The following is a 26,361-nucleotide window of genomic DNA, read 5'->3' as shown; positions in this document are numbered from 1 at the left end:
TCTTACGATGTTCTTAATTTTTCGACGAATTTCAGCCTAAATGTTCTTATAAACTGGGTTCTAATAAAAAAAAAAACGTGTAAAGAAAAATCAAACAAAAACAAGTTACATAAACACGCTCGTGAAATTATGTTTGACCCCCGTAAAAATAATTTTTGAAATAAAAGATGATCTCCTCCGCTGCAGCTTCGAAAACCCATATTCACGCAGAATACCTCCCCTCACACAGACCTATTTTCACATCAGCGCTATAAGTACTGGTGTATAAAGGTGAAGCGTGACGCTACAGATCAAATCTGTGTTTTGACTGGACTCACCAACCTTTATGATTATAAGGGTACAGTTTGTTTTTATTTTATAAATTCAAAATGCCCTGAGTTTGTTAGTGTTTTCATCTTACTTCTTATATTTTTTTTTTATTATTATAGTCTCTTTCATCACCAAAAATTGGTATATATAATATATATATCTAGGAAGGTTAAAAGTATGTACATTTAAAAAAATCTTTTGTAAAGCATAAAATAAAATAAATCTTTCGTAATTTTATATTTTCGGTTTTTCCTTTTGTCTTAAAAAAAAAGTAAAAGTAACGCCAGGAGGAACATATTGTTGTTTCTTTAAACTTTTTGCTATTTATTTTAGAAAATGAAAAATAGAACGGTTGAAGCTTCATTTTTCATCAATGAGAGATAATACTACACTGACTACAGATGTCATTTTTATATTCGGAAAGACTAGAGCGAATGTAAAGGAAAACTGCAAAAATGTTGTTGAATATACATTGTTTGTGTGTCTAAGATGTTTTGCTTGCAACTTGCGAATTGAGGGAGGCTCTGGATCGCTTCGCAGCTTTTATACATATACGGCTTGTACTGGAAATACTTTGGTACAACACTGACTTTTATCACATCTGACTATCGCTTGAGCCGCCATCTTGAAACACCACATTATGATCTGTTAAAACAACGTACGCTAAAAGTACCCAAAAAGTTAACCCGATCGGAAGAAAGTTGAGAAATCAAAGTGAGCACATTATGATCTGTAAAAACAACGTACGCTAAAAGTACCCAAAAAGTTAACCCGATCGGAAGAAAGTTTAGAAATCAAAGTGAGATCGGAAAATCGGATTTTTTTTTGCCGTCTTATGATGATGATGAAACTGGAAAATTTTACCTATTTGAATGCTCAGCTTAGGCTGACCAATGAGTTATGAATAGGAAAAGATAACAAGTCAACAAGTTCTGATAACTGATGTTACAAGATTTTCCATCTTCTCTTGCCTCTCAAATCAAAACAAAAAACAATCAAAAATGAGCCAAAGAATTTTGCATGCAGAGAACCATGAAGAAAAGCCACATATACACAAAGAAGAGACTCATCAATAAGAAACAAGAAACAAAACAAAATCTTTTCAAATAAAAATTTCCACTAGAAGTCAGCCATTATTTTTTCCAATCACTCCCTCCTCAAAAATCAAAACAACACGATCTGCGACTTTGACGGAAGTTTTCATTTCTCATTTCATGAATTTCTCAAAGTTCATTCATTTCTACAACGCCGAAATCTGGCGTTGTAAGATTGGGGCTTCAGCTTAGCCGTTTTTTCCTTCCTGGGGTTTCGCTCCAGTCGGGCTTTCAGCCCTCGCCGCCGACAAAATTTCTTCCTACGCTTACCTAACTCCTACGCTCACTTTTCCCGCGTGATACCGTTCCAGCCCGACTGGCGTGCCAGTCTAAATAAGGAACAATTAAAGTTTGAATTGAGATATGCAACGGTATCGACCGTGTTGAGAATTGACAGAAAGGTTTCTGGGAATGTTATATAGCGATTTTCAGAAAATTATTCTCATATCCAAAGAATCACTTACCATGGTTTACTGTCCGCAACGTCACAAGTTAAGTGTCCGGTAAAAGTCACCTCTTCTTTCGGACAGAATCTCAAGTTGATTGTTTCTTCACTATTTGCGCCCAAAACGCCCTCATTTGGTGTGATTTGTAGGTATTCTGAATCTGGGTCCTAATACAATAAAACAATATGAGAGTTTTCAAATATGCTACGTTAATGGGAAATTTTTTCGCGGGGATTGAATTTCGCAGTCGAGTTCATCCGCGAAACTTCAAGATTTCGTAGGAGATTTAATTTCGCGGATGACATCATTATCGGGAGATAATATTTTCATGACTTTGTTTCTTTTTAATGCCAAATTATACAATTTGAAATTCAAGGAATGTCAAAATGATACATTTTGCTGTCATCAGCTCCTTGACCAAAAGCTTGATTTAGATCGAATATTTGAGCTAAAGCATTCATTGATTGAATTTTGATCAACTAATTTTTCAATGTCCACTAATCAGCCTGTGCTGTGCTTTCTAGGGACTTTAAGCAAAGGTAGCATTTAGATAAATGGATAGATAAAAGTCGTTGTTTTAAATGGACAGATAAATAATCTAGAACTATAAAACAGTCTTTTGATTATTTTCACGGTGTCCAGGACAAGCCAGACCGGCTATCTATGAGCTGTACGGACCTTTGGAGGAAACGGGGATTCAAACCAGGATCCATGGATTGTGGCCGTGACTGGCTTAGTCATTTTTGAAAAATTTTTGAAAATTTTAAGGCAAAATGAGGTCCGATTTTCCACCCTTAGAGTGCCCTTTTTCTCATCTTTGATAATTTCAACTCTTACAGTGCACTTTGGTCAAGACCCTTAAGGGCCATACGGTAGGTCGTTTACCTTGACTCTCCTCCCCCCCCCCGATATTAGTTATCACTCCTTGAAAAATATAAATCTTGATACCTGATAGGAAGTATACGAAATTTTCCAACGAGCTTCAATAGGGCTTGTATTAACCAGCGTTACTTCTCTTTCTACACAATCTCCTAATCGAATCAAACCGAAGTTCGTGTCGTTCCCTTCGATTTGAATGTCTGCACCCTGAAAAAAATAGTAAATTTTGTTAAACTTTGAGTACCTTAAGGGAACTAATTTTTGTGAGAAGTAATTTTCGTGGTTGAGAAAAATTCGAAAAATTGCATTTCGCGGGAACTAATTTTCGCACTTTTGCCCCATTTTCCTTGGGATTTTTCAAATTATTTTATGTAAAAGTGGCCAAAATTTAATTTTGCGGGTTCTGGAAAGCGAAAATTAGTTCCCACGAAAATTAGTTCCCGCAAAAATTAGTTCCCTTTAGGTAAGCAAGTACCGTCAATTGACCGTCAGTTCTATAAAAATCTTTAAGTTATACTGATGGAACATTCAGGAAACATTCCAATTAGGAATGATCACTGATCACCTTTTTATCACTGATCACCAATTAAAAACATTAAAAGCCTTAAGTAGAGGCCAACTTTTTTTCTTTCAAACACCCGTTATAAAGAAATTTAAGTCGGTCAGATTTTGAAACAAAACCAAAAAAATTAATTTGAAATAATTTCGGAGGGTGTCTAACGGAAATTTTTCTGGACAAATGTTGGTTTAAAAAGTAACAAAAAGAAATCACGTGATCTCAGAGGATGTCAGTGGTGCTTGATGGAGATCATTGAGATAGTTGATAAAGACAAGAAAAAACCAAGTAGATCGCTCAAAAGAAAATCGAAATTTCCAAGGAATTTCAAGAATTTAGTAAAAGAAGGATGGCTTAAAAGTCTTTGACGTTAAAACTTCTCTAATTTTAGTTCTATAGGAGGAATAAAATTGATCATTTTTGTAGATAGAGGAAATTGTCATAAATAGGTCTAGGTATTCACGGTATGAATCGGACTCCAGTTAAAGTGGCGGATCTGAGGGGGCTTCAAAATTTATGACGGAGCGTTGTCATTTCCTTATAAAGAGTATTATCTTTTTACATAGCTATAATATTTTTTTTTTTTTACTCCTTTTATTGATGGTTTTTCCTTTAAGTTTTTATTTTATTTTATAGCTTAGTACCCCTGGCGATATCACTTAGTGCCTTGCGGGGGAGGAGATTTCTCTTTTTCTGTGTTCGTTTTGTGAGTAGTATGTGTTCGTAAGTGTAATGTAGTTTCTCAAATTATAAAGAAAAAAAAAAAAAAAAATAACATAAACACTCTCCACTATTAATTCTTAGTCCCCAAAGATCCGCCATTTTGAGGTAGAGCGACACCATATGAATATAGCTTCTTGCTATCAGAATTTTATAACAAAATAAGGATGTGAGATAACTATCAACTTTCTGATAACAAATCAAAAGAATAGGAACTGTTACAAATACCAAATACGTCAAAGATTTTTGGAGGCGTTTCAAAAAGATTTAAGGTATTTACTGCTTTACTTTACGTTTGACGTCGAGTCTTATTCTGTCTGTTATACTTCGATGTTCTTAGATTGGATCCAGATAACCACAAAAGAAGCTTTATAAATGATTCAAAGTCTGAGATGAAAAGTAGAGTGGATTGGAAATGACTGGTAGATGATGTTGGAGTTATCTTTGAGTGGAGACATTTGTATAATTAGTAATGGAACCTAAGATATGCCTCAATCAAGATTCCTGAAAGAAGACTTGATTAAGGCCATGGAGGTATGATAAAGAAACAGGAGAAGTATGCTATTGTAACCAAGCTCGCCCTACGATTAAAAAAGTTACGATGTATGTATGCTCATAATCTCACACTGCAAAAAATAATTTCTTAAAGAAAAAGAATTATCTTATCTTAAGAAATCCCAAGAAAATATTTCTTTTCATTAGAATAGAAATATTGATTTAAGAAAAAGTACGTCACAGTTAATAAGCTTTCTTAAGACAGTTTAAAGTATTTAAGAAAAATATCGACTTAAGAAAATTATTCATAAAAACAGAAAGATTTTCTTAGTCTTTCTTAACCTAAGAAATGAATTAGAAAGATTTTCTTAATCTTTCTTAATTTAAGAAAACAAATTTTTTTTTTCTTGGTTTTCTTAACGTAAGAAAATAGATTTTCTGTTTTTTTTTGGTTTTCTTGATGTAAGAAAATTTTACTCCTTTGATTTGAAATTTTCTTAATGTAAGAATTCTTTATTAAAGCAAAAAGGTTTCTAGCCGCACGCTCATTAGTTTTTTCTTTACGGTTGTTAGTGTCCGCGCGACAAGCTAGAAAATACACATGCAATCATTAGTCCGAGACCTGAGGATTAATCTCTACTTTTTAGCTTGCTGCGCAGACACTTTTAGGTAACAGTCGTAAATAAAAGAAAACTTACCGTGCGGTTGATCATTGGTTTTAAGGTATATTTATTACGTAATTTCTACTGAACTACTTAATTATTCAATAGAGGGCGTCCTCTTTTAACCCTTTAAGTGCCGATGTCGTATATATACGACATGGGCTATATAGGAGGGCGAAGCCCTCCTGTAATGCCCAGTTTGAGTTAGAAATCGTTATTTTTGGTCGAACTCGTAGGAATTAGATTGTCCTTTATGGTCAAGCAAAAAAAATTTCAAAAATGAGTCTTTCCAGCGAGATTTTAAGCAAAAAAGTCAAAAAAATGCAAAAAATTTACAAAAATTCACTTTTTTGAGATTCTGACCGTTTTTTGACTATTTTTGGTCAACGAGTGATCCAAGAACCTCCAAATTTGGCCCTGTTTTACTTTATTCTGTCTTCTAGTGAATTGATTTGAAGTTTTACCACTGGGCACCTTTCCATCAGTTCAGTCAGGTCCGCGCAATTAATTGCACTGAGTTTGGATCGATACTTAGGAGGAATGTTGCACAGGGTCCAGTAAAAATTGACCATATTGTGTTTAGTATTTCTGTTGCCAATTGGATTACACAATCCAACCCCATCTTGGAAAAGTAAAATAGTGAAAACAGGTTCTTCCCTATCAGAATATTGGGAGTTCTTAAAAAAGGATCCATCAAAAATGTCATAAAAAACACCTTCCCTGGAAAACTTAGGCTTTTGTAATAATACTGTGGCCATTTCGTCATTCGATAACAAATGTTGAATCTTATCAATTATCGATATGTAAACACATGTCTCAGGAACTTCTTTTAATTCTAACTCTTTTGTTTTTGGTGATTGCACTTGTTTCAATATCTTTCCAAGTTCAACCTCTATTGGCTTTGTAAAAATAATATGCTCTTCAAGGTATTTATCTTGCATGTACTTGGTGTGTAGACCAAAAAATGGATTAGAATATATTTGGGTTGATTCACAAACTGCAGCAATTGTTGCTTCATCTAATGATAGTTTTTTCATTTTATCACATACATCTTCAGATACCAAATCGACAGTTGAAGCAATGATCTTAGAATTTCTTTTAATGATTTCGTCTACAACAACCTGAAAACAATACAAATAATAGTAAATTGAAGCTATCAAAAACAAAGATAATTTTCTCCAGTTTTCTACATATTTTGCTCAAGTACATGAATTGAACCTTTTTGAATTCCTGTTGATAAGTTTTTAATCATCCAGCAAAATATTATAATACATAGGAGTTATTATTGTTACCGTTGTTTCGGCTTACTTTCATAACCTCCAGACCACAGCCCTTTCTCGTCATCAATATAATTAAAGTAAAACTCAAAAAAAAACTTATTAAAACCAGATTAATGATATGTATAAAAAATCACGAAGTGATGTCATAGGCATACACTAATGAGATTCCTCACATATTATTAATAATAAATTTGAGAGCCTGAAAACCATCCAGCATTGTATAAATCTGGGTTATATCAAGTTTATTCCATCATTTGGCACAATTTATTTTTTAATCCACCACATGACTTTATTCTAGTACTCTTTTGTGCTTAATTGTAGGGGGTGGAATAAGCAGGGGGTGGTACTTCGGGGAAAAATCCATAAAATGGGGGGGGGGGGGTCATTATAAAGTGAAATGGGGGTGATTTTTTTCCAAAAATTGCAAAGTGACCCCCTACAATTAAGCACAAAAGAGTAGTTAGTAGTTAGCAAAAATCACTTGCAAACAGAAAAAAAAAATTCTAATATGTGTGCTGTGTTCACAAACATTTTGTGGGTTTGGATATTGTTTATTCCTGGCTTATGAAAGTTACCTGAACAACGGTACCATACTAAACAGCGATTGAAAAATTACCTGTGAAATTTTACTTTTCCTCAAAAATAAAATCAAGTTACCAACATCATTGCTCATTTCTTGTAGCTTATAGCTGAAATCCTGAAAAAAGGAAAAGAAAATTATTGTTGACTTTTTTAAACCAATCACATTATTTGTTTATATCGCACTAAAGGCCTTTCTAGACTAGGGAGCAAAAAAACATGAACTTTAAAGCCTGCTGTGGTAAAGTGAAATGAGTTTGAAGAACCAATAATACATGTTCATTTTGCAGTGTGAGAGCCTACCTGGTGAGAGTAGCGTATTCATATTATTTCCTATCTATGATTCGTGATTATATTATTTAAATGACTTTGGAGGTTCGGTGAAATATAGCCGAATTGCCATCCCATTTTGCGACCACTCATTTCAAGTTAGAGCAAATGACGGTAGACCTTTTTTCAAAGAGGCCATTCTGTTGAATAAGTATGTAGTCCAGCAGATACAGTAATTATGCATGGCTGTATCGTTCTTTTTATGGCTGGACTACGTAATTATTCAACAGAGTGGCCTCTTTGAAAAAGGTCTATGGGTACTTTCTAGCTTGCTGTACAGACACTTGTATGTAATAGCCATAAAGCAAAAAACTTAGCTTCATCTGATCATTTGCTTTATTAGCTAATAAGGTATTTCATTTTAATAATCTTACTGGCTGGGCTATGTTATAGATATTTTTTCAAAGAGACCACCCTATTTGAATAATTATGTAGTCCAGCCATAAAAACAATACAGCCATGCATAATTACTGTAATCATGCATATTGTAATAATTATGCATGGTTTTATCATTGTTTTCTGCTTGACTACATAATTATTCAACGGTGGCCTCTTTGAAAAATATCTATTCAACAGCAGACAGTCCTCTTTAAAAATGTAATGTAATTCAATGTTGCAGGAAACTAGAACCTTGTACTTTGTATTTAAAACTGACAAACAAAACATTCTTTTGCTTACAGTGGTAAGGTCATCTTCAATTCTTTCTAATGGAAAATTTGTAGCATCCTCATTGTTACTATTTTCATTGCTATCATCAGCTCTAATATTGATGTTATGATCACCATGATCACCAGCAGCACCAGTATCATCATCAGGGCTATTTGGTAGAATTTCATCATCATCGTCTTCATCAATACTATCAATATTATACACCAAGACGTCCATATGCTCAATATTTTTGTTGAGAGCAATGCAATTATTTGAATCATGTAAATCCTTGTGATCCTTTCTTGTATGTCGATATAGTGTGTCATATTTCCGAAACTGTCGGAAACAGCCATCAACAGGGCAAGAAGCAGAAAATTCTGGATTTGATGCATGAACTTGACATATATGTTTCAATAGATACTTCAATTCAGTACAAATGAATACACCACATAATTTACATTTCATCACAGTTTTACTTTTCTATAAGTTTACGATTCTCATGCAGTATAGAAGCTCAATCAAGCAGGTTAAGTAAGTCGTAAGCATAAACAGGCATAAAAGCTGTGACAGTTTGCTTCTATATATTTTCCTGGTCACTCGCAGAACTCGTCTACCATTATGATTTAGCCCCGAACTCACACGGGAAATGAATTATCCAGTCTAATGAGTGCTAGTGATTGGTTTATTTGGTGAAATTACATCATTATTTCAGGATACAACCAATCAAAGCGGTTTAACTTTGTACAGTTTGTACTTTGTACAGCGGTTGTACAGTTGAATTTTTAAAGCGGTTCTACAACCTTGAAAAAAGTGCGCGCTTTTATCAACCTTGGTCAGATGGTCGAACGTTGGAAAGTTTAGCTCATTAGGTCAGCGGGTCATTTCCACCAAGTTTTTTTGGGAATTTAAACGATAACAATGGGGAAAGTTGTGGAATCTGACTGAAGAAATGTTTCCAGCGGTTTTATGGAGAAGTTTTTCAATCATGGGAAGTGAAGAATGAAGTTATGACCAAGGAATACTGGCAATATCATCCACATAAAAAGCTAAGTCTACTCAATAATCTTCCTTTCTTGTATTTTTCTCATCAGTGGTTAAAGCTCCTGAAATTTGCAGACAATTGTATAAATCCTGAAATAGGTCAACTCTTAATCAAACACTCTTCACTTTGTCACAAATAAATCGATCCTTATTTTATAATTTTATCATCAACATCTGTATCTTTCATTTAATTTTAAACGTAAGTTAGACGTTCGACTTTAACATTGATTAAACAATGTTTTTCTCTCTCTGTGGTGGCTGGACTGAATTATTAATTTAATTCCCTGTTGAATAATAGATATTTTTTCAAAAAGGACGTCCTGTTGAATAATAAAGTGGTCTAGCAGCAGCAGAATTACGTAACGAAAAATACCTTAAATCAGATGATCGACTGTAGCGACACACACCGCGTTTTTTCTTTAAAGACTGTTACCTATACAACTGTGTGTGCGGCGGCAAACTAAAAAGTACATACGTTCTCATTAGGTTGCAAATTCCAAGACCTGATGATGTATTCCACTCTCTAGCTTGTCGCGGCGCGGACACTTATATGGGTAATAGCCTATAGCCATACAAAAAAAATTCGCGTGCATTGCTGCAGCCGATCAACTGCCTTAAGGTATTTCTCATTACCTAATTTCTGCTGGGCTACTTTATTATCCAACAGGACGTCCTTTTTGAAAAAAATATCTATTCAACAGGGTGTATGTCCTCTACTTACTTCTGTAGTCCAGCCATAAAAACAATGATAACAGCCATGCATAATTACTGCATAGTGTGCACCCCCCTAAATTAAGGGAGGGTCTTGTTGATTTGGGTTAGAAATCTTTAGGTGGGACTTTCGATTTTTTGGATTTCGGGGGGGATTAACAGGATGAGCTGGGACTGAAATTTGATTGGTGGGACTGGCTAACTTAGTTACAGAAGCCTCATTTTAAAGTTTAGTATATATACCATTTTAAAATTTTTGCCTGCAGTACCTTCCTTCTTACCTGCTATTTAATGCTCTCTTGTTTAAAATCTTATTTGAAGCATATCTTAAATCTTTGAATATTCAGTTAGGCAAATCCTTGCATTTGCACGGGTCCGATATGTTGCAAATGCAACGGGTCAAAAACAAAAGTAACGCGTCAAAAAACGAAAGTAATGTGAAAACCTGTTGCAAATACACTGAGCAGAGATTATCAAAACCATTTTGCTTGATTAAAAAAAGATTGAATAGATGGAATTTTTTTTCAATAGACAAAATCCTTTATTAACAAATGAAGAGTCTTGTGAATAAAAAATGAAAGCCCCGTTCATCTTCATTTTCCCCCGTTTTCACTTTAAAGTTAAAATCGGCGTATTTGCCTTTCAAGTTCACTTGCCCAGGGTCGGGAAAAACCCTTGCAAATACATACCGTGTGCAAATGCAAGGATTTGCCTAACTGATATTAGTGAAATAACTTTCATAGTTTAAAAGGGTTCACACAATTGTTTTTGGGAGCAGGGAAAAAATTGAGTTTTAGGTGGGACCAAGGATTCAAGATATCAGGTGGGGGTTTTAGATAGTGCTGGGACCTCATTTTTTGGTGGGATCAGACCCCTTGCACAATATGTACTGTATCATGCATATTGTAATAATTATGCATGGTTTAATCATTGTTTTTCTGCTGGACTACATAATTATTCAACAGGGTGGCCTCTTTGAAAAAATATCTATCATCCTACTTTACTCAAAAGGTGCTAAGGCGGCCATCAAAAAGAGTTTCTATTTGTGTCACCTGCCCACATCACATTTTCTGCTGATTTTCCGGTGTGGAAATGTGGGAAAAAATCTGGGAAAAGCAATTCGTTATTTTAAAGTATATTGTCACACTTTTCAAAAACCCGACAATTTTTCTGTCTGCCCGCCAGCATGCATTTTTTAAACCTGCTGCGACACAAACAGAGCTATTTTTGATGGTCACCTTGTTTGAAATAGATTTTGCTTTTTCATATCTTGCGGCGCTTTGAAGTGATGTCATTGTATGTAATTTGCCAAATTGATCTTTTAAAGATAATCTCCAAATTTTGTAAAGTGTTGCAATATTTGGAAACAAATCACCCCCATATCACTTGATGAATGACCTCCCTCCCCATTTTATGACAAAAACCTTCAATTTCCTATAAATTTTTAGCAAAATCAGACCAATAGGACTTTATTATGGGCCTCCCTCTCATTTTGTTAATTTTTACCTGGTGTCTTCATGCCCCCCGCTTATTTCACCCCTTTAATTAAGCACAAATAAGTATAAATATACACAAATCATTTTAAAATAGCAGGTAAAGTCACTAAACTGCCTAAACATTAATTGGAAATTAAGAACCCTGAACTGAATACTGCATTACATTTTTGTATCTTTAACTTCAGGGAATGGAAGCATCTGGTTTAGTTGAAGCCCTGTCCAAACAATCTGAAGTTGTTCATGATATGATCAAAAGTGAGTGATTTTTTTTCATTTTCTGCTGGTCATTAGTTTTGCCATATTTTGCAAATATGAGGTTGTTTATTTTTCATTGTGCAGTGGTCAGGTTGGGCTGAATATTTGGGATAAAGCTACACTGACGATTTTTTCAGTTGGCTGCCATGCAATTATTGCATTGCAGCCGTCTGAATATTGTTGTTGTCTAGCCATCTGAAAAAAGAAAATAGAAAGTATATTAATATTTATTTTATTTTTATTTTATAAATATTGCCCATCTGAAAAAAATCATCAGTGTAGCCTTACCTTTATTTTCTTCATGCAAAAACTCTGATTTTTGAGGGAGGCCTATAGCATGTTTTCAAAACTGTTTCCATTGAGTCTCCAAAATAAAAAGTTTGAAAAAAGAATTTCATAACAAATCATGCCATGCTTTTAATGAGTATAACGAGGGGAATGTTTCAGAACTATGTAAGTAGTTCATTACCTGTGCTTTCTTTTGATACCAATCAATCATGTTATTCATTCTGAATTGAAGTAAAAGGAGTATTAATTCAGAGAACTTTGGAAGTGGTTTATTTTCAAGTACTTTAATCAGTGCTGTCTTTTGATACCAACCAAGTATGTTCTCCTTCTGAATTTAAGTAAAAAAAGGCTTTCAGTCATGTTTTTGGTAATTACAAGAGGGGTATTCAGAGAACTTTGGAAGTGGTTCATTTTCAAGTACTTTAATCGGTGCTGTCTTTTGATACCAACCAACTATGTTCTTCTTTCTGAATTGAAGTAAAAAAAGGCTTTCTAGTCATGTTTTTGGTAATTACAAGAGGGGTATTAATTCAGAGAACTTTGGAAGTGGTTCATTTTCAAGTACTTTAATCGGTGCTGTCTTTTGATACCAACCAACTATGTTCTTCTTTCTTAATTGAAGTAAAAAAGGCTTTCTAGTCATGTTTTTGGTAATTACAAGAGGGGTATTAATTCAGAGAACTTTGGAAGTGGTTCATTTTCAAGTACTTTAATCGGTGCTGTCTTTTGATACCAACCAACTATGTTCTTCATTCTGAATTGAAGTAAAAAAAGGCTTTCAGTCATGTTTTTGGTAATTACAAGAGGGGTATTAATTCAGAGAACTTTGGAAGTGGTTCATTTTCAAGTACTTTAATCGGTGCTGTCTTTTGATACCAACCAACTATGTTCTTCATTCTGAATTGAAGTAAAGAAAACTTTTGTAGTCATATTTTTTGGTAATTATAAGAGGGGTATTAATTCAGAACTTTAAGTGTTTCATTTTCAAGTACTTTAATCGGTGCTGTCTTTTGATACCAACCAACTATGTTCTTCTTTCTGAATTGAAGTAAAAAAAGGCTTTCTAGTCATGGTTTTGGTAATTACAAGAGGGGTATTAATTCAGAGAACTTTGGAAGTGGTTCATTTTCAAGTACTTTAACCGGTGCTGTCTTTTGATACCAACCAATTATGTTCTTCATTCTGAATTGAAGTAAAAAAAGGCTTTCTAGTCATGTTTTTGGTAATTACAAGAGGGGTATTAATTCAGAGAACTTTGGAAGTGGTTCATTTTCAAGTACTTTAACCGGTGCTGTCTTTTGATACCAACCAACTATGTTCTTCATTCTGAATTGAAGTAAAAAAAACTTTTGTAGTCATGTTTTTTGGTAATTACAAGAGGGGTATTAATTCAGAGAACTTTGGAAGTGGTTCATTTTCAAGTACTTTAATCGGTGCTGTCTTTTGATACCAACCAACTATGTTCTTCATTCTGAATTGAAGTAAAAAAAGGCTTTCTAGTCATGTTTTTGGTAATTACAAGAGGGGTATTAATTCAGAGAACTTTGGAAGTGGTTCATTTTCAAGTACTTTAAACCGGTGCTGTCTTTTGATATGAACCAATTATGTTCTTCTTTCTGAATTGAAGTAAAAAAAAACTTTAGTAGTCATGTTTTTGGTAATTACAAGAGGGGTATTAATTCAGAGAACTTTGGAAGTGGTTCATTTTCAAGTACTTTAATCGGTGCTGTCTTTTGATATGAACCAATTATGTTCTTCTTTCTGAATTGAAGTAAAAAAAAACTTTAGTAGTCATGTTTTTGGTAATTACAAGAGGGGTATTAATTCAGAGAACTTTGGAAGTGGTTCATTTTCAAGTACTTTAACCGGTGCTGTCTTTTGATACCAACCAACTATGTTCTTCATTCTGAATTGAAGTAAAAAAAACTTTTGTAGTCATGTTTTTTGGTAATTACAAGAGGGGTATTAATTCAGAGAACTTTGGAAGTGGTTCATTTTCAAGTACTTTAACTGGTGCTGTCTTTTGATACCAACCAACTATGTTCTTCATTCTGAATTGAAGTAAAAAAAGGCTTTCTAGTCATGTTTTTGGTAATTACAAGAGGGGTATTAATTCAGAGAACTTTGGAAGTGGTTCATTTTCAAGTACTTTAATCGGTGCTGTCTTTTGATACCAACCAATTATGTTCTTCATTCTGATTTGAAGTGAAAAACACTTTTTAAGTCATAATTTTGGTAATTACAAGAGGGGTATTAATTCAGAGAACTTTGGAAGTGGTTCATTTTCAAGTACTTTAACTGGTGCTGTCTTTTGATACCAACCAATTATGTTCTTCTTTCTGAATTGAAGTAAAAAAAGGCTTTCTAGTCATGTTTTTGGTAATTACAAGAGGGGTATTAATTCAGAGAACTTTGGAAGTGGTTCATTTTCAAGTACTTTAATCGGTGCTGTCTTTTGATACCAACCAATTATGTTCTTCATTCTGATTTGAAGTGAAAAACACTTTTTAAGTCATAATTTTGGTAATTATAAGAGGGGTATTAATTCAGAGAACTTTGGAAGTGGTTGATTTTCAAATACCTTAACCGGTGCTGTTTCATACCGACTACATTCTTTATTCTGAATTGTATATTTGAAGATTTCGAGAAAAAAGCTCAAACAAAACTACAAAATAAAGTACATTTAGAACTTTCTCTTCATTTTCTCTAGAGAGGTCCATTGAGAAGAAAAAACTTCGCAACGAGGAGAGGAATCACTTGCGAAAAGTGAAAAGTGCTAAAGCAGCAAAAGAAAAAAAAGAACAAGCTAGGGATAAAGATGCAGAACTTCTTAAAATGACAAAAAAATGTCTTCACTTCAAAGAACAGAATGAGATCCTGAATACTCAAGTTTTCAAGCTCGCCAAGCAAGTGAATGAACGTTTAACTCGGAAGGGAGTGGTTGACCTGAACATGGCTCTTAAAAAGGAGACCCTTGCCTCCAAATTACCATCTGCAATGCAAATTGATCCTTCAATGTTGACTGATAAAGAGTCTTTCCTTGGTGCTGGTCTTTTCGGATCTGTAACAGTAGGAACCTTGAAGAACATTGACTTGGAGGTTGCTATCAAACATAGCAAGGGTTCTTCTCAAATTGTTGAAGGTCGTGTCTATCAAGCACTTTCCGGTTTCCCCAACTTTTTGCATTTTTTTGGCATGCATGGAAACAGCATAATTTTGCAAGCTGTGCAAATATTTGACAGGCAAAATCGTAAAATGGTCAGTTGCACTTTAGAGTTTGCTATGAAGAATTCTGAGAAATGTTTTGAAAACTTTGCTTGGTATGACATTGCAAAAGGAATTGTAAATGGTATTGTTAAAATGCATTCACTTTCCATCCTGCATAATGATATTAAGGAGGACAATATCCTTTTAGATATTCGTAAAGGATCTGCTGTTCCTAAAATCTTTGATTTTGGGAAAGCAACCCACTCTTCTTCACCATTAACTTATAACCTTAATCGGGAGAAGCAGAAGTACTACAATACCTATTGTACACATCTGGCTTATGAGCTTCGAAACCTTAAAAGGACATAAACAATCTATCCTTACAGATGCATTCTCTGTTGGCAGGGTGCTTGAGAAAATGCAAAGGTTTTGTGATCATGAGCTTATCAACCATGCTATTAGCGTCTTGAAAGTAGATAACCATATCACGAGAGAAAAAAGTTAACTGATATTTCTTTATAGTTACATTTTTCATTTTTCTTCCAATTTTGAGAATTTTATTTTTTTTTCACTTGAAATAATAGTTTGTTTTTTATAAAAAAAATAAATACTGCCCAAATTTAACAAAATCCCAAGAAATCTTTGAATTATAAGTGTCTACTCTTTTGTGCTTAATTGTAGGGGTGGGTGGAATAAGCGGGGGGGGTGTGGGTATTCTAGGTAAAAATCAACAAAATGGGGGGGGGCGGCTGTAAATCAAAATAATCACAATTGAAAAATTTAGCAAAAGATGATGTGGAAAGAATCGGGATCAAAATTGGAGGGGAAACTGAGTGCTCTGGGTAAAAAAAATATAAATATCTAAAATTCAATAAATAACATATACAATTTGGAAAATATACAAAGCCCCCAGAGCGTCTTTTAATTCAGCTAGGTACCCCCGATGAATAGGTAACCCCAAAGTATCTTAAGGGAAAGAATTTTCGCGGGAAGAAATTTTCGCGGAATTTAATTTCGCAGTTCACATCTCAAAATTCGGAAGTTTCGTGGGAATTCAATTTCGCGGTTGAGAGAATTTTCTGTCCATAATATGGCCTATTTTGCCTTAAAAAAAAACAATTTACGGGTATTTTTTTAAAATCCTGAAAATACTCTTGTTTCGCGGAATTTAATTTCGCGGATTTGCCGAAAAACCGCGAAATTAAATTCTGCTAAAATTTTTAGATATAAACAGTTGTTTAATGGCTTTAAAAAGGCTTCAAAGACTAGAAATATGCTTAACATTATATTTTTATTACGATTTCAAAGTTTTTTAGATTTTCCATTTTTTAAAGAAAAATTCGCGAGCATAAACTTTCGCGAATGACTCCATTAAAAATTTTCAAAGACATTTACTTTCGCGAATTTAAGGACTAAAAAAGTTTCTGCTCGCGAAAGTTTGTACGCCTAAAGTAGTTGATTAATTCTTTGAAGAATTTATTTAAACCTCTGATTTAAACAGGTAATGGTTGGTCTAATGAAGATCTTTTAAACTTCACAAGGGATGACCTGAATGAAATCCTGCCTGGACCACACAATCTTCTTCTTAGAAAAAACGTTCTGAAACCTACCCAAGGATTCCAGGTTAGTTTTTTGTTGTTTTTATTTTTTTTGTTGAATTCTATGTTTAGTTAGACTGCATTTGGCGAAGTCGTCATTTTGAAAGGAAAGCACTAAAAATCCAAATTACAAAAAAACTACTTGGAGTTGAGAAACATATTGAAAATGAGAAAGGAACATCAGTAACAGATTTGCAACATCGTATTCGCAGACCTGCCAATGCTCACGGTTTACTCGTGAGGCTCACGGTTTTCGACCAAATCTCAAGGTCTCACGAGTGCCCTCGAAAACCTCACGGTTTTTCCAGGTTTTCTGCCTGTCAAAAATTTTCACTGCTTAGCCTACCATTTTGACTACAGAAGACTTGTTTTTACCCGCGGGCACTTTCCGTGTATAAATAAGCCTTCGGAAACCCCCATAAATAGCGGAAATGCTATAATTATTAGGGAGATAATTTGATGTTGTGTTCTCAAGACTCTCACGCTTACGATTTTATCCCCCTTATATTTCTTTTGATGAAAGAAAAGAATCGGAATTTTTTTTCAATGTAAACAAATATGGCGGAATCCGAACCAAGCAAGAATATTTTACCTAGTGCTCTTTTGTCTAAAACAGAAAAAAATCAAAAACGAAAATCTCACGGTTTTTGCCTGAATCTCAAGGTTTTGGCCTTTCACAGGTTGGCAGGTCTGTATTCGCAAATAAAAACATTGTTTCATCCAGTTTTTACCTTCCAAAAACAACTAAAATCTGGTGGACTGATTTACAGTCCGCCTAAGCAAAAGCATATCGCCAAATTCTCCCGGGCCACTTATCAGCGCCATCCAGCCTATCAGAAAGCTATAAGTGGCCCCCGGGCTAATGTTTAGTTAATAGCTTTAAAAAAAGTTGTTACATAAGCAAAATTTATACAATGTCAAGTTTTATTAGAGTATACCTTTTTTAAGCATGCAATCTTTTTTGAATTTGTCAAGCAGCAAAAGTGTTATCAAGGTTATACCAAAGATTTTTGGTATAGAGTGAAACAATGTTATTCTTTTCAACCTCATATATTTACTTTACAGAACTCGAACAAAACGCCACCACCTACACACAATGAACAGTCACCAATCACACCCAATGGACAATTATCACCGAATGAACTGTCTCCTCCACTTGCAGTCCCACTCGCATTTCCACAGTCGCGTCCAAAACCTTTCTACCCGACAACACAACATCAACCTCCGGCAAAACGCTTGATAATGGAAAGCATTAATGTTTCGTCGTTTCAATTGTATTCCGATGCTGAGATTGCTTTTTATGAGGGCTCTAAAAAGCCTAATATGCCGGACAAACTTATGTATAGGCTTGTGCAAGGGACAGTGGCGAACATGATCACTCTCTGTCACCAGCTCGAGCATCAAAGATACCCTTTAATGAGCGAGTTGGAAAAGATGGCTGAAAAGTTGTGTGAGATTTATCCTTGTCTACTTGTTGCGAAATCATATGTAAGTTTCTTTTTGATTCTCTCTAAGTTTGAGTCCCGGTTCAGGGGAACTAATTTTTGTCTTGATATGTTTTGTGTATTTTTAGAAGAATAAATCTTATAGATTTTTAGGTTTAGAGAAAATTAGAGCTGTTCTGTTACTTAAATTTTTGGTTTGGGGCCAAAACTCTGCATCTGTTTATTGTTGTTCAAGGTTGAAATCTTTGAAAGTTTGTACTGCTTTTTTTTTAATAAAATTTTATTTGTGTATTTATTTCTTGATAGGAATCGCTATATCAAAGGCTCAAGCGAAGAGTTCAAAATGTTAGACCAACTAGAAAGCCCCAAGGCAAAAAACCCAAAAGATCAAAATTTTACCGTCAATCGTTGCTGCTTGGAAATGAAAATGAGGCACACACACTCGGAACAGAAACTGAAACAGAAACAGAAACAACCATTGTTGCCGATCTTCAACCACCTGCTCAAAGCTTGGAGTCGGATACTGCAACTGTACCATTGCCTGTCCGCCCACACCGTTTTCGTTCCACCAATCTGTCAATGGCAATACGTACACAAACTTACTTTCCAGTCCATCCCTTTCGCTTCCATCTTTCTCACACTCAGCACATTCAAATTTTACCATTGCTGGTATCACTGGTCAAAACTCTTCCAACGAACCCGCTATCAGTGAAGATCCATGCTATGTGAGAAATTTAAAAGGTATAACCAGTGAGTTGGCAAAGCGCAACCCTGATGTGAAGACAATATCCATGTATATGGATTTGAGTTACGATCAAAGGAGGAAGGAATTCAAAAGCCTTAAATTGATGGAACGGATTGGGCTTCTCAAAAACAAATTTTCTGTCTTTCAATCCTACCCACAAGAGGTAAGTCCAGTAAAAAGCTTTAGTGTAAACTTGCTAAAGACCTGTCGTCATTTGTCAACATAATGCTGAATTTCCTAAATTTCTTCCTTTTATTTGGTTTTGCTTGCTAACTTGCACAGATTTAAATGCTGATTTCAAAATTGAATCAGAAAGAAAACATAATAGGGTGTTTGTTTTTTTTTTCATCCAGTTTGTCACGAATTATTTTTTTCTTTACTTTTCAGGTCATTCATGAAGTGAGAAGAACACTGCCGATTCATCGAATCGGCAGTGTACTTTGCAACTTCTAAGTTGAAAGATTTTGTTTCCTCCATAATGTTGCCAGGTAAATAAATTACTTTTATAAATTTGAAACAGAGGCTTCTTTTGGTCTTCAATAACAAAAAAGTTCTTGTACATATCAAGTCCAATTTAAGTTGGTACAGGAAGAAAAAGTACTATTTCATTATTAAGTCATTAGATGAAGCAACTTTTGTAAGAAATCAGTCAGTATCGGTATCCCATACTGTGTCCAAAAGGGTGAAATCAAACTGCTTGTCTTGATTTAATTTATTTTTTCTTCTTCAGTTCAAATCAAGTTGCTTTTGCTGATACCTGTAATGCCTGCTCTTTTCGATAATGCGAAAGTCAAGAAGAAGAATCCTATCATCATTATTGTAGAGGTTAGTATACGTTGGGCTCTTCCAGAAAATGTCCGTACATGGGGGTGGATGATATATTGTCCGGGGATAGCGAAAAATCATATAGGCTGAAATTGTCATTTGGTGTTAAAAAATATTGTCCGCTAATTGGAGTGTCCGCTAATTAAGTGTCCGCCTTTTAGAAAGTTTTCTATGAGACTTTGACTAGAAAACAGCCGGTGAAAAAAGAATTGTGCGCTAATCAGAGGTCTCCGCCTTTTAGAGTGTCCGCTAATTGGAGAGAGAAAACTGTATATCCCCACCCCTATACAAATTTTTTCTGGAAGAGCCCATATCTTATTCCATCATCTTCCTTTTACACTCCCATTTTTATCTATTGGCTTGTGCTTAACTCTTCTTATAAAGGAAAGTGAGAATCGTTTTGTTTGATTATTTTCTTGGCTCACGAACGATTTAATCTCATTGTGCGGGCGGGGTTACTTGAAATAAAACTAGGTTTGTTTCGAATCAATGTTCAGTTTTTTATTTCTTCAATTTTCTAATTATTGTAATATTACTTTGGTTACAACCAATAAGTAACATTACTTTTATTTGTCAGGTCAACGAAAACGTGGAAAAAGCTAAATCCAAACGGGCCAACGATGATTCACCTGGCCTGATGATTGATAAGAATACAAAAAGAGCCGTTGTTCTTTTGGGAAGAAATATATTTTGTATTCATGAACACATTTTAGAAGGTTTTTTGATTTTTGTTGGTTTGTTTTATGTATTGGATCAGGAGTATCCTACTGAACTCACGGTGGCGTTGTCGTTGATCCACCATTATTCCTTCGGCGATGTGCGTGTGACCGAGAGTGCGTTCGAACGATTCGGAATCGTGAAAAAGAAGTTGGATCCATTTAACGCCGAAATCTAACAGAAACGTTCACATTTTTTATAAGCAACTTCATTTTTCGGATCAGGGCGGGGGTTGCTTGGCATTTTAACTCATTTTATGGAAAGTTTGCTTTGACCACAACCCCCTATCTGGGTCAAGCAAGTTCTATCGTTTGCCGTGCTTAGATTATCTATAAAAAAAATTAATTTTACGAAAAAGTGAAATTGACTTATTTCAGCACTCCAGCCTTAACAATTTAGTTGCTCATAAACAAACAAGTGTCTTCTAAACTGAATTATTTACCCGGCATTTTTGCTGGTGTGTAAATCATAGCTTTTTTTGATTAAATATTTTGTAAATTTTGTATATAATTTGGGTGATCCACGAAACGTCAAGAAGTGTTCGAATTTTCTCGTTAGTCACCCTGTAAATACCCTATGTAAACAAAACTAGTTAGAATCATTTTCTCATATCAAGAAAATATATCTAGCTATAAGAAAATAATTCTTTAATTGTTGTTTTGCTTCTTAAGAAAATTAATCTTATCTCCAGGAAATATTTCTTAGTGTTCAAGAAAATAATTCTTTAATTGTTGTTTTGCTTCTTAAGAAAATTAATCTTATCTCCAGAAAATATATCTAGCTATAAGAAAATAATTCTTTAATTGTTGTTTTGCTTCTTAAGAAAATTAATCTTATCTCCAGGAAATATTTCTTAATGTTCAAGAAAATAATTTTTTAAGAAAACATTTCTTAAGACTTAAGAAATTTATTCTTTGATGTAAAATTTCTTTAAGAAAAATTTACTTACCTATCGGAATAGTAAATTAACCTTCTGCTAAGAAAATAATTACTTAAGTTGTGTTTTTTTTTCTTTCTACAAGAAATGATTTCTTTGAAAATTTCTTTGTGCATTTTGAATGTGGAAAACCTTTGTTGTCAACACACTTTTGACAAGCCTTTAAAACATGGAAAAATTTTTGTTGTCAACTATAAAAATTTTCCTCCACATTTATCTGTTTAAAATGTGAAAAACTTTTGTTGCTTATGAGTTAATTCATTTAATCTTTCCAGCTCACCCTTATATAGAGACTTATACGCATACATAGTTTTGCGTTCTTTCAAACCACATGTACCGTGAGATTGGGTAACTTGCATCAGTGAAGGCTATACATACATAGCCCTCAAATGAATGACCTGGCTGGTCATTAAAATACGACTACGCAGCTTCGTTTACTCTACCATTTTTGTTTTGATTTAACTTTGTATTTTAATGACCAGCCAGGTCTTTCATTTGAGGGCCATGCATGTTATTAGCCTCCATTGATGCAAGCAAGTTACCCAGCCAATCTCACGGTAGTTAATTCCCGTGACAAACAATGATGAATGAATCTGTATGGGTGGTACAGTCACTTTCTGTCGGGGTTGTGGATGGCGATGTGTGATATGTCTTCCTTTGATAGTTAGGGTTTTCGTTCTTTTTTTTGTTGCTTTTTAATAGTTATTTTTCTTTCTTTTTTAGATGGTCTGGAAACATTAGATTAAAAAGTCTCTTTTCTCATTTTTGTTCGCATTCTTTTCAAATGTGGAAACTTCTGTCTTGAACTTGGTATTTGTGTTTTAAACGTGGAAAGCTTTTTTTGTCAATTTGGAAATTTTCTTCCACGTTTGACGTCTAATATGGAAAACTTTTGTTGGCAACTTGAAGTTTTCTTTCACTTTGGGCATTCTTTTAGATTACAAAAATGTTTCCCGTAAGATATTTTTCCCTCCTTGCAGTCTGTTGGAAATTATGAATATGGAATTGCTTTGTCCTGTTTTGAAAGTTTTTTATTTTTTATTTTATGATATCCTTCTTTTTGTAAAGGTGAAGCGTGATGCTACAGATCAAATCTGTGTTTTGACTGGACTCACCAACCTTTATGATTATAAGGGTACAGTTTGTTTTTATTTTCTAAGCTCAAAATGCCCTGAGTGTGTTTAGTGTTTTCATCTTCTTATATTGTTGTTTCTTTAAACTTTTTTGCTATTTATTCTAGAAAATGAAAAATAGAACGGTTGAAGCTTCATTTTTCACCAATGAGAGATAATCTACAGATGTCATTTTTACAGAGAGGGACTATAAAAAATTTACGAATGATAGGATATTCGGAAAGACTGCAGCAAATGTAAAGGAAAACTGCACAAATGCCGCATCGTTGAATATACAGTGTTTGAATGTCATTAAATGTTTTGCTTGCAACTTGCGAATCGAGGAGGCTCTGGAACGCTTCGCAACTTTTATACATATACGGCTTGTTGCGAAGCGAATATACATGAGCGAAGCAGTTTTGCTATCGTGTATATGTACCTTTAAATCTCACCTACGCTGGGGAGCGCAAATGAAAAATTACTATATATATCCAATCTTTCAAACGCAGAAATGATTGAGAAAGCTGTCCGCCCTTCCTTAGATCAAACCTAGAATCGCGGCGGAGAGACCTGGAATTACGGATGGTTTAATTCGTTTTTTTCAAAAAGTGTCGCCTCGTGCGTTTAGATATACCAATTCTTAAAAGCTACGGAGATAATACACGTGGTTATCGGTACTAGATAAGCCTTGTTCTTATCTCCTTAAGGTTTAAATTGGGAGATCTAAAGAAGAGATCGGAAAATCAGCGCGGGCTGGACGCGTTCAAGAAGCGTTCAAATGGAGCTCATTTTTCAAGAAGTCATTGCATTGACTCGAGCTTAGGGCTTTCGAACATTTCCAAATTCGAATGTTGACTAAAAACAACAAACAAACATTTATTGTTGTTTTGAAAAGAGAAATTGGTGTTTTGAAAAGAGATGGTGCTTGATGAAAAGAAACGAAGAAAGCAGCTGAACTTGCGGAATGAGAAGAAAGAAGATGGAACTTTTATTCTTTCATCGACAGGCAAGGCTCAACAGAGTTGTTGCTTCATTGCAAGAAGAGGATCTAAGCTGAAGAAATAAACTGTATTCATATGGTGGGAAAGCCATTCCTTTTGGTTTAGATTGAATCTTATTGGTAGTATGTTGAAGTGAGCATCACTGGACTTTTTGTATGTTTTGAATTGATGGAAACAAAAATATTTTGCACTTTTGGATATGGCTAACCTGGAAGAATTTATTCCTCCCCTTATTCAGTGAGTGGAAGGAGAAATGTTTGTTTGTCTTTGTTTTTGAAATCTTGGCTTGACCTACCCTCAATGATGTGGGTTCTTTGGTTGTTTGTTATTTATGAATACGCATCGATGACGATGCAGAACATTGACATGTGACTGTATTATAAAGGATTTTACTGTTGGTAATGGTAATTAATGGTAATGACTTGTAAAATGTCGAAATACAACGACAAAACATGACATTATGTTTATGGATGCATTTTATTTTAACTGTTTTAAATTCCTGTGCTACAGCCGAGAAAAAAGTCACAGATTTTTTACTTTTTATGTTAAGAGTTTGCTCCTGTTTGTCAACAACTCGAGTAAGAGGGTAAAAGACTGCCAAGTACTTGCCTCCAGCAAACTTAAGATGAGAGTTTCCCAACTTTGAAAAAAATCACAGCCAGTAAAATTTAGAGGTTACACGTAGTAGAATCGTTGAAAAATATTTTCTATATCTCAGCTTTTTTTATCTGGTTTTTCTTTATTTTTATCTCAGGATTTTACAGCGTTAATAGTTTTATAATTTTAGAACTTTGTTAAATTTTTCATAATTTACGATGCAATGATACAATAAATTCCTAATTAATATGGTTATTGAATTTTGAAACTACATAGTGGGACATAAGTCAACTTATTTCTATTAAATTCTAGTCTTGAAATCCTCTGTATTTCATATCTCTGTCTCAATAAACCGAGTGATGTTTAAAGTTTGTTTAACTTTTTTTGATTCTCTGGGCTCTTTGCAAGGAAGAATTTTTGAAGAGGCTAGAGAGGTATTTTCCCTCCAGGGGCGAAATTTTTGCCAAGTTTTCCAGTGGGTCTATGACACAGGGGTGTTTGTGATGTTAGGAAAAAAATTTTCAAATATTTTTATTCGAACGTTCGAAATTTAAAATTAGAAAGATTCGAAAGTTCGATTTTGAACGCAAGGAGTTCGAAACCGGAAGTAAAACGAGTCTAAAACAAAAACTAAGAAATAAAAGTACTCAGGGCGGACAAATGATTATTGAACTTTTCACAACGATTCATGAAAGAATTCATATAATTTTCCTCAAACCCGTAGATGTAAACGTCGTAAGTTTGTACACCTGAAGTGTTTGAGTGTACCTCTAAAGAGGCTCGGACTTCCTGAACCTGACCAGTTGTCGGGGTTTCGCGGGGTTTACATTTACGAATTGGTTATGAATCTATTTTAACTTGCAATGTCTAGTGTGTGACCCTATAAATATTTTGCTTGCAACTTGCGAATCGAGTGACTTGCCTGGATCGCTTCGCAATTCTTATACATATACACTAGTTATGACATTTTTGATGGATCTACGTACACAACTGATGCGCTTGCTTTAATGTTGTTTCATGATGTTGTGTACAAACTTACGACGTTTACTTCTACGGATTTGAGGAAAGTTATATGTTTTTTTTCATGAATCGTTGTGAAAAGTTCAATAATCATTTGTCCGCCCTGAGCCTTGCGAGTATGTTTATTTCTTTCGTCCCGGGAGGGAAAATACCTCTCTAGCCTCGTCAAAAGGTCTTTCTTGCAAAGAGCCCAGAGAATCAAAAAAAGTTAAACAAACTTTAAATATCACTCGGTTTATTGAGACAGAGATGTGAAATACAGAGGATTTCAAGACTAGAATTTAATACAAAAAAGTTGTCTTATGTAGTTTCAAAATTCAATAACCATATTAATTAGGAATATTGTATCATTACATTGCATTACAGATTCTGAGAAATTTAACAAAGTTCTAAAATTATAACTAAACTACTAGCGCTGTAAAATCCTGAGATAAAAATAAAGAAAAACCAGATAAAAAAAACTGAGATATAGAAAGTATTCTTCAACGATTCTACTAAGTAAAACCTCTAAATTTTACTGGCTGTGATTTTTTTCAAAGTTGGGAAACTCTTAGCTTAAGTTTGCTGTGGAGGCAAGTACTTGACAGTCTTTTACCCTCTTACTCGAGTTGTTGACAAACAGGAGCAAACTCTTCACATAAAAAGTAAAAAATCTGTGACTTTTTTCTCGGCTGTAGCACAGGAATTTAAAACAGTTAAAGTGCATCCATAAACATAATGTCATGTTTTGTCGTTGTATTTCGACATTTTACAAGTCATTACCATTAATTACCATTACCAACAATAAAATCTTTTAAAATACAATCACATGTCAATGTTCTATTTCTCTGACCACCAATGCGTATTCATAAACAACAAACAACAACCAAAGATCCCACATCATCGAGGGTCGGTCAAGCCAAAATATCATAAACAACGACAAACAAACATTTCTCCTTCCACTGAATAAGGGAGGAATAAATTCTTCCAGGTTAGCCATATCCAAAAGCGTAAAATATTTTTGTTCCCATCAATTCAAAATATACAAAAAGTCCAGCACTTCAACATACTACCAAGATTCAATCTAAACCAAAAGCCAAAAGGAATGGCTTTCCCACCATATGTATAGAGTTCATTTCTTCAGCTTAGATCCTCTTCTTGCAATGTCGATGAAAGAATAAAAGTTCCATCTTCTTTCTTCTCATTCCGCAAGTTCAGCTGCTTCCTTCGTTTCTTTTCATCAAGCACCATCTCTTTTCAAAACACCAATTTCTCTTTTCAAAACAATGTTGTTTTTAGTCAACATTCGAATTTGGAAAAGTTCGAAAGCATTCGAAAGTCTTTGCTCGAGTCAATGCAATGACTTCTTGAAAAAAGAGCGCCATTTGA

General features: G+C 34.4%; 1 protein-coding gene and 1 long non-coding RNA gene across 2 annotated transcripts in view; one reads left to right on the top strand and one right to left on the bottom strand.

Moving 5' to 3' along the window:
* LOC136824902 (uncharacterized) overlaps positions 1-26,361 on the top strand; it is a 366,918-nt gene that overhangs the window by 169,438 nt on the left and 171,119 nt on the right. The window lies entirely within an intron of this gene.
* Positions 4,827-8,463, bottom strand: LOC136824930 (uncharacterized). Its single transcript, XM_067080918.1, has 4 exons — positions 8,029-8,463; positions 7,058-7,138; positions 5,779-6,282; positions 4,827-4,841 (listed from the first exon to the last, which is right to left on the bottom strand). The coding sequence occupies exons 1-4, from the start codon at positions 8,461-8,463 to the stop codon at positions 4,827-4,829; spliced, it is 1,035 nt and encodes a 344-aa protein (XP_066937019.1).

This window comes from Clytia hemisphaerica, unplaced genomic scaffold (assembly GCF_902728285.1).
Source record: "Clytia hemisphaerica strain Z4C2 unplaced genomic scaffold, Clytia hemisphaerica genome assembly, whole genome shotgun sequence".
Lineage (NCBI taxonomy): Eukaryota > Metazoa > Cnidaria > Hydrozoa > Leptothecata > Clytiidae > Clytia > Clytia hemisphaerica.
Note: the sequence above shows the minus strand (reverse complement) of the source record. Positions and strands in the feature narration are given on the sequence as shown.

What these genes read in the sequence shown, in the direction of transcription:
- LOC136824930 (XM_067080918.1), bottom strand. Translation starts at nt 8,463, where the DNA reads ATGAAATGTAAATTATGTGGTGTATTCATTTGTACTGAATTGAAGTAT. An exon ending in TTGAAGATGACCTTACCACT is followed by an intron (nt 7,139 to 8,028) that starts GTAAGCAAAAGA and finishes TCCTTTTTTCAG; the next exon opens with GATTTCAGCTATAAGCTACA. An exon ending in GGAAAAGTAAAATTTCACAG is followed by an intron (nt 6,283 to 7,057) that starts GTAATTTTTCAA and finishes TATTGTTTTCAG; the next exon opens with GTTGTTGTAGACGAAATCAT.